At 40.0% G+C, this 14153-nt stretch overlaps 1 protein-coding gene across 1 annotated transcript in view; it reads left to right on the plus strand.

Annotated features, from left to right (window-relative positions):
* The window catches only part of NAA16 (N-alpha-acetyltransferase 16, NatA auxiliary subunit), a 65118-nt gene extending 60824 nt beyond the window's left edge, over positions 1-4294 (plus strand). Inside the window, exons 18-20 of the mRNA XM_031615863.2 lie at positions 1009-1152; positions 2179-2276; positions 2525-4294. Of these exons, the coding sequence (XP_031471723.1) occupies positions 1009-1152; positions 2179-2276; positions 2525-2725 (443 nt within the window). The 3' untranslated portion in view covers positions 2726-4294. The remainder of the gene's footprint in view (positions 1-1008; positions 1153-2178; positions 2277-2524) is intronic.
* Positions 4295-14153: the final 9859 nt, after the last annotated feature.

The raw sequence follows: 14153 nt of genomic DNA on the forward strand, positions 1-14153 counted from the left end.
CTTCTTGTGTTAGGTAGCAGAAAATACACATAGCAAAGAGCTTGTATGAATAATTCATATATAAATGCATTTGTAATGCATTTATAGAGCTAAAATGAAATTCTGTAAATGCATGTTCTTCTTTTTACGTGCAACGAGTTTGATTTTTAGAAGCCTATTAAAAAATAATGTAAAAAAAAAAGTTACAAAGAATAGAAACTGAACAAGCACCATAGAGTTTATAAATTTCTTAAATTGTAGAATCATAGAATGGCCTGCCTGGGTTGAAAAGGACCACGGTGATCATCTGGTTTCAACCCCCCTGCTATGTGCAGGGTCGCCAACCACCAGACCAGGCTGCCCAGAGCCACATCCAGCCTGGCCTTGAATGCCTCCAGGGATGGGGCATCCACAACCTTCTTGGGCAACCTGTTCCAGTGCGTCACCACCATCTGAGCGAAAAACTTCCTCCTAACATCTAACCTAAACCTCCCCTGTCTCAGTTTAAAGCCATTCCCTCTTGTCCTATTGCTACCCACCCTTGTAAACAGTTGTTCCCCCTCCTGTTTATACACTCCCTTCAAATATTGGAAGGCTATAATGAGATTTCCCCAGAAGAAGCATTAACAAACCAAGTGTTTCCTTTTGTGGTATATATCAGCTTATCAGACTAAATGTCATGTCTTAAATTTTTTAGGGTGATAAACTATACATAAGACAGTGTAAAGAGGAACTGGTTGAATATTTCTTGCTGACTTCATTCACAGATATGTGATTGAAAATCACTCTGATGGGTAGCATATGTTTTCATCAGAGCGTGTATGTGTTTGCAACAAACATTTTTCAAAATGTAATCGATCTGACAGATTTGTTTTCTGTATAGTGAAGTGTTGACTTGCAATACTGTTGATCTGAAATTTGTTTCTGGGCACAAATTTGTGAATTAGAAAAAAAAGTGTTTTGCAGTGATAATTGTTATCTAAAAGTATTTTTTTTTTCATCTCTCCCTCTTACCCTGCCCCTTTCCAGTATCTGACCATAGTAACCTCCCAGAAATTGTGAGCAAGGTCCTAACTCAAGAAATGCAGAAAATCTTTGTCAATAAAAATTTGGAAAGTTTTAATGAGGAGTTTCTCAAACACAATGCTACCTCCATTCAGCACCAACTTTCAGGTTTGTTTAACTTTACAGAGCTTTTGCAAATGAGTTGATTTCAGTGATTCATGTCACCAATCAATTTCTTCATTATACATCAATGGGAAAGAGCCAGAAACTTGCCTGTTTACTTTTTTTTTTCTGCCTGCTTGTACCTCTTAAAGCAAACAAAACAAAAAAATCCCTACACAACTTACTTTGTGCATTAGATGCATAAGGAACCTGCTGCTTACCTCTCTGAAGTCTAATAGCAGAACACCTATAGTGGATTTGGTAGCTTAAGCATGGAAGCAATGTCACCTCTTCTGTTTCAGCCTTAAATGTTGAAATAATGAGAAAATATGAAACAAAACAAAAACGTCTAGCAAATGTAATTATAAAAATCCTACATGTTTAAAGCAGTGTTTCTCCTCCTGTTTTCTATTCAACTGGAATGTCTCAGAGATATTGTCACAAGTAGCAATAGCATGAATAAAAATAGAATGACAAACTTCTTTCTTCTTCTGCTCTGTAGGCAACAATGAAAATGTGCAAATATGACAAATTCATATTACTTCTGTAGAAAAGTTATGAATACCTGCTGGAGTTAAGAAAACTTGATTTTTTTCAATTTCCAGTACTAATCTCACTTAGTTTGCAAAAGTTATCGAAGCTCTGTCAGGGGTTCACTGGAGAAAATCAGCTCCAGAGAACTGATTGCCTTGCTTAGAGGAAGAGTTAGAATAGCTCTGTTTCAGAACAGCATCTTGAGAGAAATACTAGCACCCTTTTCTCTTTGAGCAGGTTCAGGATTTGGGAAGTCAAGTACAGGTATCTCAGCAGATGTTTGCTCCTGATTATTTCAGCTGTGATGTTCTATTTTTTTCATCTTTTTAGACATCTTACTGGATGTTTTCCAAGTTCTACTTTCTCTTCACATGTTATTATGGGAATATGGTTACTCTCTCCTAGTAATTGTACAGGATTCAATGTGTCTGTATATGTAGCACTGCATTTGGTAATGCTGTTATCTCAGTGTTGTGCTTTCTTTTTCTTTGTGATAAGGTGCAAAAATGATGTATTTTCTGGACAAATCAAGGCAAGAAAAAGCAATTGCTGTGGCTACTAGATTGGATAAAAACATGAGAGACAAAAATGTGAAGGTAAAAAATACAGTATTGAGAGACAAGTGTATAAAATAATGCATACTTGTATGATAATATACATGCTTTATATGTCATGATAAATTAATATTCAGAAGAGTGAGGTTTTTGAACTTTGAAAAAAGTAATTACATCTGAACACCAACACAATACCTGTGTTTGTTCAGATTAGTAAAATTTAAAGGCACATTTCTGTAGTATTAAGATGACTAAATCACATTTATTAACTGTTCCTTTTCTTTCTGTAGACATTAACCAAGGTTTTTGAGGCATTGCTTGACGGCAGTTTTGGAAGTTGCCACACTCAATGTGAAGAATATCAAGCAGCGTGTCATAAACTGTTTCCTTTTACATCTGCCTTTATGCCTGCCACAAACGAGGATGATAGCAGCATTGCATCTGTGAATCATACAGCCATTAACCACGACTTACTGTCTAATGAAATATGAAGTAGCATATGCAAGCCTTGTGTGTGTGTGCCTACATACCTACACACAAATACAAAACTCTGACTGTCATTACATGCTGGCTGGATACGGATCAGGGTTACTTTTCCAGGTTGCATTTTAATATCTTTAACAGGTCTAAAATGAAATATTTGGTTAGCTTAATGAAATGGAGTATACTATTAGTTATTTTTGTTCTTCCCAACAAAAACTGCCAATATTTATGTAAACATGATCTTTAATCAGCATTTTTCATGTTTATACTTGTACAGTTTTAAGTCTTTTAATAATCCATCAGCCCTCCTTCACAAAAAGAAAAATGATGGATGTTAGACTGCTTTCACAAGTGTCATTGCATATACATATGAATGTGATCATATCTTGTTAATAAATTATCTTTTGAGCATCTTTAGCAGATTAAGATGGAAGTGCTGCTTGAATTACCCTCTTCATCTTCTACTGTTGTTCTTGGGATTTTTTTTTAATTTTATTTTTTAATCTTTGCTCAGTTTGGTTTCTTTTGAAGCACAGTGAATGTTGGCGGTTTGCATGTTTTTGTAAGGTGTGTGTCTTATGGAACCGGTGTTGATGGATATGAAGATTAGGTTTGTATAAAAACAAAGGGTTTTTGAAAACTGTATTCTATCTACCTTGTGTTCCATAACTATTATTTCTTAAGTTTATGATCAGTTTAACATTTTCTGTTTGAGTATTCTCAAGCAACTCCCTGAAAATGCAATGAATTTAATACTGTTGTCTGTTTTGGTTTTTTGTTGTTGTTGTTCCATCTTACCCTTCTTTCTGTCACTTCTGATTTCTCCCCATCTGTTCACTTACTGACACTTAAGTTAAAAAAGCTGCTCCAATATTGGGTAAATGCATAAGGTACAGTAATGGGGGATACAGTTTCCCTCTACATCCTAAAAATTCACTGCTAAGTTTACTGTATTACCTCCATTTAAAGTCTTAGTTGTGAATTTATGGCCAATGTGTCAGCACTTCTCATGCCTAAATGCTATTGCTTTAGGTGCTGCAAAGCAAGCAGTATGTGAGGAGTGTGTTTAATATTTAAAAACTGTTCAAGGGAGCACAAAGAGGATGACTACAAATCACAATGAATCTTTTTCTTTATTCTGGTGCGTTAACTATTAAATACACGACATGAAAATGGAAGTTGGAATCTAATATACCTATTTAAAGCATAATGCTGGACAAAATGGCTACATATGACAGCTTTACATTCTATAAAGAACTGCTATCAAAATATAACTATACTGTGGCTTGTACAGAAAATCCATTTTCTGGAAACTGTAATGGAATCATTCATTCAGTTTTGTTTTTATTCCACTGCAGTGTAAATAATTTCAGTAATATTAACTAGCCCCTCTAAGGCAAATATGAATTCACGAAGAGGGGATTTTATTAAGACAAATAAACTGTTCTAATTAAAATTCTCTTTTGTGTGTCATCTATTTAGATTCAAAACTGTTGAATGGAAAACTCACTGTAAAATATTGCCAACATATGTTATGCTGTAATAAATTATTTTGTACACACTTGCCTTTGCTTTGGAATTCTTGTGTATTTATGGACATCAAACATCAGCCCATTATACATCTGTTAATTTGTTTTCTTTTCAGTTGCATATTCACTGGTTTAACCCAAACTCTCTAAGTAGTTGAAAAGTAATGACTATATTTATCATATTGATACATAATTCATATATAGTAGTATACTACCCTTGGAAATGCAGCAGGACATTTTTATGTTATGTATTCCCCATGCCATTTGCTGTTGAACAGCTTGCTCAGTGGTGTCTCAGGGAATGGTAATGGACCACTAAGGAGTTGTTTTGGCTCAGTTGACCTCTGGCACTACTTAGCAGCCTGCATACAGTGGAGATGTTGGTACAGTCTTTTCTGTCTTAGCGTGATGACAGAGTGCTAGAAATGTAATTCAGATCTTCAAAAGAAGGCTGCAGCAGTATGGATGGAAAGGTAAGGCTGCTATTCCAGTCCTCCGACATCTGTTAAGCTTGCATTTTTTCAGATCAAACTCAAAGATACTTGGCTTTTAGCAGTTTATTGCATGAGAAAATTGATAGTCTTGATTTTTAGACTAGAATTGTAGGACTTGTTCTGAGAATCCTGAAAATAGGGATTGATTATTCTATCACCCAATGTGTGGTTATTTTTCCTGTGGAAGTACTGGAGGCATAAGCTGCTGAGTTTTGGGGCTGTCTTTACAGGTATAAATCATTGCAAAGAAAGTGTAAGGTAGTATGGCACGAATAACAAAAGTAAGGAAGAACAGCAAATGATTACAGGGCCCTGGGCAGCCTGGTCTGATGGGTGGCAGCCCTGCCTGTTGCAGGGGGTTGGAGCTTGATGATCTTTAAGGTCCCTTCCAACCTAAGTCTGTGATAAGCAAATGCATTTTTCTTTAAAATACTATGAAACGATTTGGTGTCCTCAGTACATCTGAATTTAGAAAAGGCATCAAGCTGAACAGGCCCAATAAGTCTTCCAAGAGGAAGCATGCCATAATATATAAATGCTAACAGTGCATACGTGTCTCATCAGTATTTCACATTTCAACTTACTGAGCTCTTGTAGCAAATGTGATATGCGAGGATGTAGCTGATCTTTTTTTATCAGTCTGCTGACATTGAAATAATTGCTTGAATGCATCAAGAATCTGTGGACAACCCAGATCCAGTCAGTTTGTGGAGGTAACCTGCAAGTTGAACAGCCTTAGATCTCCTTCACCCCATAGGACTCTCCCTATTGTCTGATCTCAGATCTGAGTCTGGTTATCTGTTCTGAAAGGAGGCAAGCCAGGAAGAATAGGTAAGAGCTGAGCCTCAGGGTGTTTCCTATTTTCACCACCACCTATTCCTCTGAAAATACTCATTTTTTTAATTATTATTATTTTTTCAAAGCTTTGACTAATCAATTAAACGTTTTGCTCTGGCAGGTTGACATTTCTATATAGGCAAGATTTGGTAAATTAACAAGAAACATTTTTAATCATACCAATAGCATGATATATAGCACTAAAAACTATGCATACTAGTAATAGCATATGCAAACACTTCAAGATCTTGAGATGCATTCTTACATCCTTCAAATCTAATCTGTGTTCCAGGTGGGGATGATGTGATGACTGCTTTAGCAGCCTGGAACTACCTGGAGATGGGATTTTCTGTCCAGGCAGCATGAGAACATGTGAGTGCAGTGGAAGTGCTGTGAGAGACTGCCTGCAGAACGCAGGACCTGCTTATCAGGGCAGGTCTTGTGGTAATTTGTGATAAACGAAAATGTCTGCATATAAATGAAACGATAAATGAAAATGAATGCACATGGCAGCTAAAGCCCTAGGGTTCTTTTCAGCCTGAAACCTTGCTTCTTGGCATTTATCGTTTCACCGTCATGATTTTAAGTATTGCTGGCATTGCTTTTTCCTGTCTATATGCAGGTTTCAATGCAAAGCTGTCAGCTCGTGGCGTTTCCACTAGAGGGAAGTCTTGCATCTGGAATGTTTTTATAGTAGTGAAAACCTGCAGCCATCTGGCTGTTTTCAGGTGTTTTCTGATATTGTAGGACAAACACAAGGAAATGTTTTATGTCTTTATTTCCTTCAGGCAGCAGAGAGAGGTCGTTTGCTTAAATGACTGAATCAGACTCACATTCACATAGCCCAGGCATCCATAGGCCTTGACTTGGAGCTTTGAAGCTGGGAGCCTGGCCAAATGTACCAACTGATGGAGAACAGAGAGCACTGTAGAGGATATCTGAGGCCCCATCCAGTCAGAATAACCTTCTGGGAAACCTCACTTCATATGCAGAAAGCATTGGGCAGCCTGGTTCCTGCCTTAACCCCCAGGCCTTGGAAGAGTGGCAGAACAGCCTCGAGGATTAGCGTTCACTCCATCATGGACTAAATACATTGCCTGTTCACTGCTCACACTTTTTTTTTTCTTAAACGTACTTCAAGTCTAGACACAGCTTTTGAGAGCATGCTGGTAGGGTTCAGGAGAAGGTTCAGGTTTTGAGAGGTTCGCAGAGGTATTTCAGGTATGCAGTAAGGGAAGAGAAGGAAACGTGTGGTGTTTCCAGGATGGTTTGTGTATGACAAGTGTTCCAACCTAAAGCAACCAGGAGGTGATGCTCAGAGCAGGAGCTGCCTGCCTGTTCTCTGCACAAAGTGCACAGATTGGGGCAGGCCTGGCTCACCGCTATGCCTTAAAACCTGCCCGTGATCAGCAAACTAACTGCATGAGTCCTGGCTCTGTGAATTGCAGCGTAGGAGATACCAAGGAGTCTGTTGTCACTGGAGCTGTCTAATCAAGTTTTACCTAATCCATGCATGACTGTATTTCATACAAGCACAGAGTGCCTTGTCATGGAGTCTTAGGATGGCTTGGGTTGGAAGGGACCTCAGAGATCATCTATTTAGTCAGGTTGGGCAGTACATCTGCACATGAGTTGGCTTAGACTGTAGGCAGCCTATTTCTAACCCTTATTATTTTGATACCAAGACGTGTAAGGCTGAAATCCCATTTGCTTGTGATGTGGCAGGCTCCTCTGTAACATGTGCTGAAAGATGCACAACCACACGATGCCTTCAGCCCCTCTGAGGATTTCTTCATTTCTAAAAGCTGAGCAGTGGGTTGTCTTCTCCCTGCGGCATCCCTCCTCCAGCCTCTCCCCCTGCTACAGGCCTTGGCACTTGCCTGTTCACTCCTGTGAGTGGGATCAAATCAACAGCTTGTCAGGGACCTAACCCAGCAAACGTGGGTTGGTTGTCTATCAGTAACTGGCAGATAGTGCAGGCAGTGATGTGTGATCAAATATTTGAGGAGATGCCCACACAGGTGAATCAGGATGTGAATGCTTTGTTTACAGCCTTCCGTTCAGGGAAGGTAAAAATTCCTCTCCCTTACCTCCAAACATAGGAAGCGTGTTTTTTGGGAGGAAGCCATGCTCCTGCTAGGATTATTGAAGGCAGAGCCCTGGCTGTGGCCATGCATGTTTCTTCCTAATGGAAAGTTCACAGCTCTCCCATCTCTGAGGGGTGAAAGGTACTGGGGAAATGGCAGCAACAAACAACTGACTTGAAGGAAAGCTACCTCCGTGTACATCTATTTTCAGCCAACTTCTCAGTGTTGTCCATCTTGAAAGCAAACATGGTCTTCCTTAGGACTGAGGGCTGTGGTGCCAGCCTGACTGGATACATGACCCACCGCTGCTCAGTTGGCTGAGGAGATGTGGCTTTTTTCCATTCTCTTTCCCTCTGTTGTCTCATCCTTCATGCTGAGGGCTTATAACCCTGCTCTTCATAACAAGAAATTTACCTTCGCATCAAGTGCTAGGCCAAATACAACCCTAGCTAAGTAGTGGTACATGCTCTAAGCGAGCATGGCATCAGCTCACCTGGCATGTGAGCTTTGGAGTTTGCTTATGGCTTCAGTAATCCTGGATACAATACACATTTTTCAGTACCATAGCAGGATAGGTCTGGATGCACAGAGCTGAATTTTTGGGTCTCTGCAGTGGCAAAGCCAGACTGGATGTGGCTCTGGGCAGCATCCAGGTCTAGTGGTTGGCAGCCCTGTCCACAGCAGGGGGATTGAAACTAGGTTATCTTTGAGGTCCTTTTCAACCCAGGCCATTCTATGATTTTCCAGCAGTATTTTATTTCTTAATTAATTATTTCTTAATACTCTTTTTTTTTTTAATGAATACTCTGACTAGTTCAATATGCAAATTCTCTACCATAGAAAAAAAAAGACTAATAAATGGGTACTGGGCAGTAGGCAATTTTGAAATCCTGTTATTTATGGAATAATAGTGGAAAATAGAAAATGAGCATATGGAAGAAGTTGCTGTCACAGATCATCCCCCTGGCTGGGAGAATTAGAGCATGGTTTGCTTAACTTTCAGTTGTGAGGAAGACAGGATGCTGCCATAGCTTGTCACAAACATTATTCAAGGCTGAGAAAAAGGGAAAGAACCCAAGACCTTTAAGAATTATTCTTAAACTGAAAAGCAATCGTCTCAGAGGAAAGAGCTGGATGTTGTACGTGGTCTCTGCCTGTAACACTGATCCTTTTCTTCCCAACTACACAACCCCCTGTGCGCTCCTAACAAGAGAGGCTCCAACCTACTAAAGCATGGTTATTTCCCAACCATAAATATGCAAATCCCTGTCCCTTAAAGGAGGGTGATTTACCGGCTAACTGAAGCACAAGGCTTACTGCTTTTGTTCCACATTTGTATGGTGACAGGCTCAACGGGGTCCCGGTCCTTGATTGGCACTACAGCAACACAAATACATAAAGAGCTGCACTTCTGTTCTGACATATGCAGCCACATGCCTTCAGCAAACAAGTGTTCTTGCTTATTCTCTGCCTCCTACTGCCCCAGTGCCAACTGAGCAGAGAAGGGCAAGTTAAACTCAATTTTTCTGAGCTTGCTGCAGTAGGATGGATGGGAATGGCATCCAGCACCCCTGTAATTCCTGAATACCTCAATTGTGACCATACTGGTCTGAGTTAACTTGAGATTGGTTCAATACAAGAGAACGATGCTTTTGGACCATAGAAAAGACAAAGCATTGGTCTAGTCACACAAGAGCAAGATGGACAGAATAGAACCCCAAGTCAATTTTAGAAAGAAAAAAAAAGCAGCAAACTCAAGACTCAGAGGGAATTCAGTGTCTCTAGGGAAATCTAAGAAATATTTTCCATGTGCATGGTTAATATCTTTTCAGACAGGTATTTTGGCCACAAGTATACTTTTTACCGTAGTATTTATTAATCAATCCGATTTATGATCCTTATTTCTTTTATTTTACTTAGAGAAGAGATGAATTAGGGGAGATGTCTTATTATTTTAATACAAAGAGCTGCCTTACATGTTTCAGTTCACAAGACTCACAATTTGTTTCCAGAGTGGTTTGTGTGTTAGATATTTTTCATATAATACAAGGCCTCTTGTGGCATAAATTTCCATTTGTTTCCTGCGTGTAATTATCTGCTGAGTGTTGAGTCAACATTCCTTCTTGACAAAACTGCTGTTTTGTTGGTTGTTTTTAAGTAACACGGCATTCAGCAATCTTAGCTCCTCAGTTTCTCAACAATTCAGAGCAAAACCACGTGGAAAACAGTTTCTCATTCATATTTGAAACATCTTGGAGTGATATTCATGAACGGTTTTCAAGCAAAACTGGCAGAAAAGTATTGATTCTCCAGTTCGTGGTACAGCACAAACCCTATCAGCATCCTATTGCTTACATTCTCGTGCTGTTGTCTTTTTGAACTGTCTTCTCTGCTTGGTCATTGGTTATTTCTTTGTACTGATAGAGGAAAGTCTATGAGACAGCATCCTTCCCCCTGCACTGGGGTTCAGAAACTCTAGGGCAGCTTTCAAGCAGTGTTTTGGTTGGTTGGTTTCTGCTACACTGAAGCCATCTCACTCATAAAACAGCAGAGTAAGCAGTGCTTTCATTAAGTGACATTATTCCTTTCATCTTTCAAGAAGGCACCAAATTGAGGCTGCTCACATTGTTATAAATTTGTTTATATCTTGTATATACTTGTTTGTATCTTGTTTACTCTTCACCACCCTCTCCTTACTTGAACTCTTCTCCCATCCCATGCAATACTCAAAGTCCCTCGACCCAGAAATTCCAAATTCTTCAGCAATTTTGCATATCTTTTGGCTGTGGACAGAAGCTTACACTGAACTGTCCCTCCTAGCGATTTCGATATGGATGACTATTACACCATTCAGTTTCAGTGACTTTTAACCCAACTGGAACAATTGTGGTTACATTTAAACCACCATAGGCAAATGTAAATAACTTATTTAAATGTATCCATTCAAAATTTCTAGAGCTACTGTCTCAAGTTACTAAAAGGCAGAGGAAAACGATTATATTACATTCCCATTTAAGAGGTAAACTTCACAAGCAGGAAGTTTGTAAGAGTAATGGGCTGCAAAAGGAAAGTTCTGGTTTTGGCAGAAGTTAGCAGTAAGATGTTTGCTTTGGTTGTGGCCATGGGTGTCAGTAAGACAGTCCATGAGTTTGCAGCACTGTTAATCAGAGCAAGAGGGAAAAACGTAAGGAACTGTGCTGGTTTGTGGTCCAGGTTCAGGTGTAAGGAAAACCAGGAAAGGCTGGGAGGAGAGGAAGGAGAGGAAACTTCTGGCAGAAGATTTTCTTTGTGGTTTCTCAGATTATTTATGCTGCTGTGAGTCATGCGTGCTCCCCACTGTTGTCATGGATGGAGCTGCAGGTCATTGGCACGTATTTAGCCCAACCATTAGCTATGGTAGGTTGTGCCTCTGTTGGCAGCTAGGTAACCTGTGTAAAATGCATGGGTGATCTCCACCAAGTTTTAATTAGGCAGCTGCCTTCATTATAGAACAAGTTTGGCAATTTCCCCAAACAGTCAATTGCAGTTGCAGCGTGAGGGATAAAATAGACTGATATATTAATACAGACCGTTGTGTTAATGACTGGCTGGCTCTCCAGAGCAGCACCCCGAGGGCAGGGCCGTGATGCTCAGAGCTGGGGAACAAGTTGTACCTATGATGCTTGGGCTATTCCTGCATTGTGTCTTATGGATTTAGGTTTCCTCAACTGTCAGTCTGGCTGTGCCTTTTCATCCTGTGATAGTTTTCATTTTTTTCTCCTTCATGGCTGTCTAAATTTTGGGTTCTCTGACTTTCCTTCGCCTATAATTTTGACAACAATGGGTTTCTCTTGGTCTTTCCCAGGTTTTAAATGCAATATCTGCTTCAACTATCTAGCAATGCTACTTTTTAAAATAATTATTATTCTAACAGGCTGAAATCTATTAGAAGATTCTTGGGTATTATATGTGAAAAGCTGCAGACTGCTTTTACGGGCAGGGATCTGACACCCTAGCTTTTGTCTGAGATGAATACCAGTGAGAACACAGGATGAAATTTCAGCAAACATCTGCTTTTAATTGTGAGCACATGGTACTTACTCAACAGGATCCATACCTTGGGGTACTCCTGATCTTTGAGGTGGGGAAAGGAAGTGATGGATTAGACCAGAAGTTTTCAACCGTCTCTGACATGCAACCCATCCCCCCTTCTACAGCTCCAGTTTCCAATGGAGCTGCACATGCCCTACTGCAGTAAATTTCTTTTTTTTTTTTTCTTTCCTGTTTTACACGAATGCTTCATAAGTTATCTATGAACCTGCAGGTATCCCTGGGTTTGAAAACCACCATATCACTCCATCAGCAGCATCTATGTCTGTGTAAATGAGACCTAGGATTCCCTTCTTGCACATTAAGATGAGGTTTTGTGTCCAGTTTGGTGTTTTACTGAGAAGACTAGCACCTTACAAGCATGGCAGCCCAGCAGTGTCAGAGTACCTGTTGGTGTTGTAAAAGTATTTCCGTGAAGAATATTTACAGAACGGATCTATTGGTTTAAATAGCTCTGTGGCTCACAAGTTTGTCGGGTCAAAAATGCAATAGGAAACCACTGTCAACATTGCAGCACCAGCTGAGGAAGGTCTGGAGACACTGTGTCGAATGGGCAAGAAGAAACTCACTTTAAATACACCTTGGACTGCTGCCTAGAAGAAGGGAGGAATTCAGTAGCCGAAGTTTACATTACAGGCTGTGTTGGAAGCTTCCATCAATAAACAAGAGCAGACAGACGTGTCCGTCCGCAGCATTTCAGGGCACTGGAAGGGACTTCTCCCTTTTGCCAGATGCTGGCTGCTCCTCTTTGCATCAATGGCAAAAATGCATCAAACTCAGCTGGAGCATGCTGAGGCCCTTCCCTGATACTTACAGTGACCTGCACATATGCACTGTAACATAGAACAAAAAAGGCATAAAAGACAGTCTTTAATTCCACACACATAAGCTAAGTGTTTATGCAGAAAATTAAAATTCACCAGCTGCGTATCTGCTGCAATCAGTGGAATCCACAGTTGCTTAGGAGACAGAAAGAGCTGCGGTAGGTGATATGAATGTCTAGTGGAAGAAATGCTTTGACACTTGCCTATGGAGTGACAAGCATAACCAAGGATTTCTTAGAGAAAGAAGATCCCCAAGCACAAAAGAGAAGAGAAAGGGAGTTCAGGGAACTATTTCTTCAGCATGCCTAGAAATGATTACGAAAATAGTAAATCTGTGTGTAAAAGAAAAGGCCAGGGAAAAACTCTTGTGTTGTTACTTGGAAGCAGTTCCCTGCCCAAAATCCTCTGCTCTCTGCTTTTATCAGCTCTGGAGCTCACCTGTCTCAGCTGAGACAGTTCTACCCAATCCAACAGAAAGCTGCTCAATTTCTTTCTTGATTAGCCTCCTGTTCTTCCAGTGTGTTGAACTGGCTCAGCATAAGGTGAGACAAACCTATTACAAATGGCACGCAGAGAATTTAGGATATGGGGAGGAAGAAGTAGGAGAGGCTGTTCCCTGTTCTGTGGCAGAGGTTCTGTTGAACAATTCCAGCCTTGCTGTACTGCCTCAGCCTTCACTCTTTGTGATGATGTGGCCTAAGACCTTGTAGGTTTTGGAGCAAGAGAGAACTGAGGCAAGCTATGGGGCCAAGTCCTTGTATTCTGAGGCTATGAGTTCTTCCTAGTCACATGCCCTATAGTTCTCCATTGTTCCTGTTGTTCTTTCATCCTTCTCGTGCTCTTGATGTTGTATTCTTATCTCTTCTCCGCTTTTTTAACCTCACTTGCTCACTATGGTCTTCAAAAACGATTGTTTGTAACCACTTTTATTAGCAGAAAGGAAAACAGAGGAAGACCACAAGAAAGGAGGAAACCACAGAATAAATAAGAATTGAACATTACCATGAGAACTTCTTTTGATCCACAGAAAAAATAAATACGTGCTTCCATGTCAGCTGGTAAGGAAAGGTGAACAAATCTGCTAAATACAGATTATTTGTTGTCTGGAACATTGTTTTTCTCATTATATTGTCTTTGAGGAGCAGTAACAATATGTCTCAAAATGTTGTTACAACTTGACGTTCGAGAAGACTAAGAGAGAATTTTCCTTCCCTCTCCCTGTTCCCAACGTTTCTATTTTAATTCCAGATATCCTCATCAACACACAAATATAATCATAGCTCCTGATGCATATGCATGGAATAGCACCTGATGTCTGTTTTCAGTACCACTGGTTGTAACAAAATGTGACAGCATCTTGCCCACAGGGCATTTTACAGAACAGATATTTTAGCTGCTCAGCCAGCTTTTATTTTAAAAGACCGAAAGGCAGCACAAGATCAGTGGCAGCTGTGGCATGTATAAACATCATGTTAACCTGACTTCAGGACAAACTAATATCGTTCAGCTCTGATTAAGGAAATCTCTCCACTGTAGAGCACCCTGGCTGATGCAGCACAGGCTGTAGCTCTGTGTG

The sequence above is a fragment of the Phasianus colchicus genome, chromosome 1 (assembly GCF_987193195.1).
Source record: "Phasianus colchicus chromosome 1, bPhaCol1.hap1.1, whole genome shotgun sequence".
Classification (NCBI taxonomy): domain Eukaryota; kingdom Metazoa; phylum Chordata; class Aves; order Galliformes; family Phasianidae; genus Phasianus; species Phasianus colchicus.